Raw genomic sequence first — 8,274 nt, 5'->3', positions numbered from 1 at the left:
AAATTAGTTTATTCGTAAAAGTTATTTTGGCGCGAATGGGCGGACAGATTGGAAGATTTTTTCAACAGTTTGTCCGAGTTTTTGCCCCGCGATTAATCTTTTGAAATGTTACAAACTAAATTAAACTTAATAATAGTTATACCACTGAACATAAATTTATAAAATTATTAAGTAAATGTTATAAAAATCATAAAATTTGTACAAAGCTTAGATCTTTTGGCCAACTTTTTAAAGCTAATGCATTTTACAATTTTTAACGTTACCAGCTTTGTTAATATTTTTGCCAAATTTAATTTTATTACAATTTGCAGCAACATTTTAACAAATAAATTATTGATTCGGGTTATAATAACTAAATTATTATTTAGCAAGTTCATTAATTTTAATTAAAAAAAAACATGTTACATTTTATTTTAACTTTGAAGTATTTCACATGAAGTTGAAAGCCATTTTTATATGGTAACATTAATTTTGGTAACTAATTTCTTACAATTATAAGAATTGGCTCTTACCATTTTATTTGTAATATTTTATAAGGCATTGGGAATATAAATTGACAGATTAAGCGTTATGTTTTTAATTATTTACATTATTTATTTTTAATTTAAACTGTAGGATCTAAATTCCTATTTGTGACTTTTTATATCACGAAAAGTTTTAAATTTTAGTACATTTTTAAAATTATCGTGAGAATCAATTAATATCTGTTTCAAAGTATGAATTGATTATTGGATTCCAAAAAATACATGTACCGTACTCGGATAAGTACGCGATTAGAGTCTCTATGTATAATACAAGGTGGGCCAAAAGAAATCACCCTATTGGAAGATGCTCTCATTTTTGCAAATGGCCGCCAATGTCAAATCTGTTTTGACATTTGTGTACTGGACAGATGTAGAATACAAGTGAACAAGCCATGGAGCGATACAGTACCCAATAACGCGGAATAATCGTGTCAACTTTTTTGCGTAACAATTCGTCGCCGATTCCCCGGCCGTCCGACACTGACTGCGCAAACACTGCGCCGTTTGGCCACCAACCTTGAAGAGTATGGGACCACACGAGATGTTGCCAAGAGTGGCCGGCCCCGGAGCGCCCGTTCTGCCGAGAATATCGCCGCTGTTGCCGAGGATGTCGAGCTGTCCCCGGAAACATGCTACGGGCACGGTGCACGCTATAGGGCCATGTTGACTGAGTTTTTTTCTGCCGCAATTGGACGAATTAGGACTGGAGCATATGTGGTTCCAACAGGACGGAGCAACGGCACACACTGCGCGAGCCACAACCGATATTCTGAGGGCGGCTTTCCCGGGTCGCCTCATCTCTCGTTTTAGCGATTTGCACTGGCCCGAAAGATCGCCCGATTTAACCGTTCTAGACTTTTTTGTGGGGTTTTTTTGAAGTCCCGTGTTTACATGAACAAGGCTGAGACCTTGGAAGCCCTCAAGGACAACATTAGACACGAGTGCGAGAATTTGTCGCCAGAAGTTCTCGCTGAAGTGATGAGAAATGGCATAAAACTAGCCCGTATGGCAATCAATTGTGACGGCGCCCATTTGGCCGATATCATCTTCTCGACTTAACCAATAAAATTTTAAAGGTTCAAATAAACATAATCAAAAAACAGAATCGAAGTTTTTCATTTAGAAAAAAAATGAGAGCCAAACAACATCGGATGACTTCTTTTGGTCCACCTTGTATAGGTACTACGTAAGAGATTTATCGCGTGCGGGAGGTAATTCCCGAATACCGCTGCCCACGGCGGTATCGGATACCGCTCTAGTTTGAATAGACCTTAAAAGCTGTATTCCTGTTGGTTTTATTAAATTGAATATTTATAGAAATTCATTTTAATTCAGTGGTTCTAGAAGTTTCACTATTATGTCTATTTGACTAAATGCAATAGTATTTAACTATTATTATTAACTTTCATATTGCACGAGATTAAATTTAAATAAATAGCCAAATTTTTAACAAAACAAAATATATTTTTTTTCGACATTAGCACAAAAATCTTACCTCATTGCCATTATAAAAATAAAGAAACGATCTTTTCCCGCCAATATTCTCTTTATCACTTTTGTTTTTAATTTTTTATAACACAAGAGTTATGATTCGTTCAACAATTTGGCTATACATTTAAATTGAAAACTATCTCCATTCATTTGTATTTAATGAGATTTCTGTTAACATTTATAAGGATCACAACTATATCACAATATACAATTCAATTATTAGGAAATATTCGAGTGAAAAATAAAATTGAATACTGATTCCATGATTAAGTTTTAAATAATGAACACGGTTTGCACCATTCAAAATATGATTTTTTTTAATTAGACCATAGACAAATTATATATTTGCATAGAATGCTATTGACAGCTTTTTTTTTAGTACAAATCTGTGATTTTTAGTTTGATTATTTTCTAATATTGGGGCTGAATAGTTACTATCTAGTATTTTTTTTTAATTTTTAATAAATGAGGCATACTTTTTTTGTTCTTTAGTTGGTACTTGCTTTAGCAATTATTAGTTATATTTCGATTGGTACATAGTTAGCGTAAAGCGTTCTACTTATAATCTAAAAACAAAGAACTACATTTTAAAAACTTAATAAAATTATTTAAAACCGATACATACACATAATTTTAAGCCCAATTTTATTATACATATATTTTTAAAACTTAAAAACGAAAAGCAATCATTAGAAAATAGCAAAAAATTCGGAAATTTTGTTATTCAAATCAAGTCAAAAAAATAAAAAGCGCACAGATAAAAAAAGTAATTGTATCCCATGAACCATTTATCTATGGTAAGCGTATACTATGCTTTTTCCGCATTCTCACGCATTCTGCGTCGTCTATGGATTATCGGTACAAAAATCCACAACGACGCGCCAAAAATTAATATAAAACCTAATGTAACGAACAGAGACTTATACGACTTCGTATATTCGAACCAAGCTCCACAAATCGGTGGACCAATCAACTGTAAAATACCGTTTACAAACAAACTAATACCGTACGACGACATCAATCGTTCCGTACCTAACATTTCCGTCATAACCAATGCAGTTACACCAACGTTGATACCCGATGCGATACCGAAAACGCAACAAAACGCGCTTATAGCCGAATAGGACGACACTAGCGGTATCATAGACAAGCTGATACCGGAAAATAACAAACCGGTTATGAAAAAATAACGTTTCGGTGTCGAAACGATATCTGACAGCGCGGACCCGCCAATTCTGCCGACCAAATCTAACGCGGAAATTATAGATAATAAATACGCGCCTAACGTCTTGTCAAAACCGCATTCTTTCGCGTAAGACGGCACTAAAATAATGAAATTAGTGTACGATATGGCGCAAGTGCAGTTTGAAATAAGTATTACTAAATAAATAGGATCTTTTAATAGTTGTACATCGAAGTATTTATTAGGTTCCTTTTTAGAATCATCGTCTTTTCGCTTTTTGCAACCGCAACAGTAAGATATAGGGGCTAGGCTATCTGTTACTGATTTTAGACTAAATTGAGAAGCAAATTCGCTTGGTTTCTCGAAAGCGGACAGCGTAGAACCGTGAAAAGGTGTAGACATGTATTGAAAACTAGATGTAGACGGACTACGTTTAGGCGTTTTTGGTAGAACTAACTTTTTACCAAAACCATCTTGTGAATTAACTCGGCTAGATTTTCCTTCCGGAACCGATTCTAATAGTGACGGATTGCTCGGTAAATGATTCGATATTTTGCTAGAGATGTGCTGAATTCCGTGTTTTGATGGTGTCGATATTTTTCGAGTTCTTTCCTCGTGTTTTGAGAATTGTGTTCCGCTGGCTGATCGAATGAAGTCGGCTCTATCGTCTAGATTGGCGTGAGATCTAGGCTTGTATATGGATGGGGAGCCATTGGGATATTTTTCTGTGTGGTCTTCTTCTGATGTTAGAACTAATTTGGGGTTTGATAGATTCAGCTCGTTGGGGTCTTCTTCGATGAATGTTTCCAGCTGGAAAATATAAAGTCAGTATTACATCTCGGGTAAGAAAATATATGATTTTTCTTTAATGGCAATACATATAAACTGCTATTAAAATGATGATTTAAAATGAAAAATATCAGTACAAATGATAACTAAATTTGATAAATGTATACAGGGTGTAATCGTTAAGTGTGCACAGGCGATTATTCCGTAACTATTACAGATATCAAAAAACTTTAAACTGATATCGAAAGTACTTAACCTAATGAGTAAAATGGCCATAATAAATTTTTAAAAATAATACGAGAAATATCTAAAAAATTAACTTTAAGCCCTCCCATACATTTAGTATGAGATATGAATATCCCATGTACATGGGTTGATCCAAAAGTAATGATAATCAATATTAAACAAGGTCATTACAGTTAAAATAATTATGTATTTCTCTAGATAGTCTTCTAACTAGATAATACTTCGATATTTTTTTTCCTTAACTTAGAAAAAAAAAAACTTTGACTTCATCTACAAAAACCCCTCAAAATCGGCCATCACTTCGCTGTCGTCTTAAAATTTCTTATATCGACGGTGTTTCTTGTGCCGAGGTAAGAGATAGAATTAACTAGGAGCTAGATCTTACAAACAGGGTGGGTGTTCAAGCATTTTCAATGCCGATTTTTGATTGGCAGCCATCGCAACTGACGCTTTGTGATCTGGTGCGTTGTCTTGGTGAACCAACATTCAAGACCGAAGTTTGCCATATCTCTTTTTCTTACTAACCTACCCGCAATCTTTTAATTTGGTCTGTGTAGTAAGAGCCCTGTGTAGTAGTGGCTACCTTCTTAAAATATTCCACATTTCTTCAGCGTCCCAAAAAACTACGGCTTTAATCTATCCCACTAATTTTCACTTTGAAAATCTTCACCGTCACTTTGGAAGCTGGCATCCAGGCCATTGATTGTTTCTTGGTTTCAGCATAAACATGGTGAACCCAGGTAACGCCCATGGTCACAAATCGTGACAAAAAATTATCCTGATCTCATTAAAAATTTAGAAATTCACCCTCTAAATGTCGAATCGTTGTTTCTTCTTTTCGTCGGAAAACATTCTGGCTCGCACTGTTCACATTAAAATTAATGTTAATACTTGGAAACGTGGCCTGTAGATATAATTTTTTTGTGATAACTTAGTGATTACATGAGCAAGCATAAAACATTTATATTATATTTTTATGTGCACAGGAAATACCCAATTATCATTACTTTTGGATCAACCTATACATTTAATATGAAAGATTTTAGCTTTTTTTTTGTTTTTTTGGTTTTCTGCTTTAATTACTTCGCAAATTTGGAGGGAAGTTCATTTAGAAACTGTAAATAGACCTCCTCATTGTATTGCACAATAAGGACGTCACTTCGAAAATCTACTATGAATACAAAATGTATGGGAAATAAATTGTATGGGAGCGTTTAATGTAACATTTTTGGTTATTTCTCGTTTTATTTTTAAAAATTTATTATGGCCATTTTACTCATTAGGTTAAGTACTTTCGATATCAGTTTAAAGTTTTTTGATATCTGCAATAGTTACGGAATAATCGCTTGTGCACACTTAACGATTACACCCTGTATATATACATAACTAGCGGTCCGCCCCGGCTTCGCCCGTGGTACATATTTACGTTTTCTCTACGTAAAAACCATCCTCGTACTTCAAGGAATATAATAAAAAAAGAATTATCGAAATCGGTTCAGCCGTTCTCGAGTTATGCGCTTACCAACACATTTTGCGATTCATTTTTATATATAAGAAGAAGAAGATATACAGGACGTCCCACTATTGGTATACTAAGCGCGAAGGGACTTATAGTTTTGCATGCACTGATCACGTAAAAAATACTTAAACAACAAAATTACATAAAAAATTTTTTGTTAAATTTTTCCTGAAAATCCATGTTTTCTTCTCTAATGTCTGGCTAACGAAAGATGAGACTGGAAAAAGGCGGCAAATTCAAAAAATCAACATATGGCAACTTAGGCTATAGTTGGAAATATAGTTTTAATACTTTTATATTTTATCTTATTACGAGCAAAAAAAAAAAACAACAATCTCTTCATCTTTATAATATTGTTCTAAGTAATATAGTACAGTTAAGTGATACAGATAGACAAAAAAGAACACCGAATGAAAGCAAGAAAAAACATAATAAAAATACAATTAAATTTTGTTTAATCAATATAATCATATTAAATCTAAAAATTCAGCCGCGAATGAAGAGTAGATAAGAATTACTATCATTATCTCTTCTTATTATGAACTCTTCCATTTTTGCAGTTATTCCATTTCGTTTTTTGTACTACTCTTCAACACGAATAACATCGGTCCGGTCTTAGAAGAAATCTCGTCAAGATACTGATTTTGTGTCTTTAAACATTTTGAACGAAACAGATCATACAAAATTTTTTTATTGTTGCTTGAATAGTTTATAACTGGATTACTGGTATCATCCATGTTACCTGCAAAATAATAAATATTAAACAATGCAATCAAAATGAATAATATCAAAATATCAAAGTCACACTTAACAATGCATTGAGATATTTCACGTAAACACTCTTGTTTTTCCTTGAAAACTACATCTCTTTCAACTTGTTTCTTTTCAAATTTACTAATCATAGTAAAAAGAACCTTTTGTTAGTCGCTTTTCAATGTTTTCGTCTCGTTTTCAATTAGAAATCACTAAAATCGCGTAAATAATTTTCACTTTGACACATCAAAAACTCAGGTTTTATTGACAGTTACGTAATTATAAGTGTTGCCATATAAATTTTCGAAATAAAAAGCCAGTCTCATCTTTCGTTAGCCAAACAATAGCTTCGCGCAGCCGGCATATACCGCTTCGCTAATGTGAACATTTTGTCTATGAAAACATAATCTTAAACGATAGGTCACGTGCTGGTAGCAAAGCTGGGCGGGTTGCTTGTTATGGATGTACACATATATGTAGTTTTAAGAATTCATCTATTTAAAAAAAACTGCGTCTGGAATTTTATAAGTATTTTTTACGTACTCAGCGTATGCAAAACTATAACCTCCATTGAGCTTAGAATACTCGTATAGGAGCTACCAACGTTGACAAGTGAGAATTTTAGTATAGCTGGTTTTTTGATATATTGTTCCTCTAGCTATTTCGGTTAGAGTCCGCGCAGTCTGGCTGGCCGGAGTGGTTGCGTTCAGTAGTGCGCATCTTATCTGCACAGGAAATTATCCTTAATTTCAAGTCATTTTTTAACGCGTAATTTTTAAACTTTTGCCTTTAGATAGATCCATCAATCATAATTTTTTTATTGCAAGACGTTTTTTTCGTTGTTAAATAGGTGCCAGACGCAATTTTTAATTTCGTTTTTATAAAAAATTCAAATTATTTTAGAATGTCTGTAAATTTCATATTATGTTCTTCAAACATAATATAATCTAAAATTAATTAGCCAGACGCTAATTCGATTGTTAAGTATTAAATATGTACAAATAAAAACGTAGTGAAAGTAGGTAAGTATAACAATTTGATGATTGTGTATATGGAGAGATAGTTTAAAGTGCAAGACAGATAGAAAGGGTCAGCCGCGAAAATTAAATAACAATAAACAATAACTTTTTTTTTTCGAAAATATAAGATGCATAGAAATTGAATTGTTCCTACTCTAGGATTCCTGTGTTGTGGGAATAAGTACCTTCCATTGGTACATTTTATTCCTTAGGTTAAAAATAAACTATTAGGGTACATCAACAATCTTCTATACAAAACAATTTTTTTTATTACTCAACTAGCGACCCGCCCTGGCTTCGCACAGATGCGATGCTGATACTAATATATATATCTATATATATAAATCTCGTGTCACAATGTTTGTCCTCAATGGACTCCTAAACCATTTAACCGATTATAATAAAATTCGCACACCATGTGCAGTTCGATCCAACTTGAGAGATAGGATAGTTTAAACATGTAGGTACCACGGGTGAAGCCGGGGCGGACCGCTAGTATACTAGCTATATAAATTCATGCTAACTAGGGGAGACCGAGGGGAGTTGAAACAATTTTCACGTTTTGTTTAATATAACTTATACTATTATCAGAAATCTTATGGTACTGGTATCAATCGATAGGTTATTCTATACACTTGCGAATGGTTAGCATAAATAAACGGTAAGCGTTGAAAATGGTGGTGAAAAATTGACTTAATCGTAACAAGTCAACTTGTTTCAATTCCCCTCATACCGAGGTAAGATGAAACA

The 8,274-nt window shown here is 33.5% G+C and overlaps 1 protein-coding gene and 1 long non-coding RNA gene across 3 annotated transcripts in view; both read right to left on the bottom strand.

Annotated features, from left to right (window-relative positions):
• Positions 1-1,704: 1,704 nt before the first annotated feature.
• The window catches only part of hrm (solute carrier family 16 member hermes), a 43,084-nt gene continuing 36,514 nt past the window's right edge, over positions 1,705-8,274 (bottom strand). For both annotated transcript variants that reach the window (XM_089713854.1, XM_089713855.1), the window contains one exon: positions 1,705-4,008. In XM_089713854.1, the coding sequence (XP_089569980.1) occupies positions 2,824-4,008 (1,185 nt within the window). In that variant the 3' untranslated portion in view covers positions 1,705-2,823. The remainder of the gene's footprint in view (positions 4,009-8,274) is intronic.
• LOC149475076 (uncharacterized) lies at positions 6,164-6,769 on the bottom strand. The gene is made up of 2 exons (XR_016318140.1): positions 6,667-6,769; positions 6,164-6,494 (listed from the first exon to the last, which is right to left on the bottom strand). It is a non-coding gene; the product is annotated as an uncharacterized LOC149475076 (long non-coding RNA).

Source organism: Colias philodice, chromosome 31, assembly GCF_061535455.1.
Source record: "Colias philodice isolate Cphi_HAF_F1 chromosome 31, ilColPhil1 Martin Lab GWU primary, whole genome shotgun sequence".
In the NCBI taxonomy this organism is placed as follows: domain Eukaryota; kingdom Metazoa; phylum Arthropoda; class Insecta; order Lepidoptera; family Pieridae; genus Colias; species Colias philodice.
This window is presented reverse-complemented; position numbering and strand designations above follow the sequence as displayed.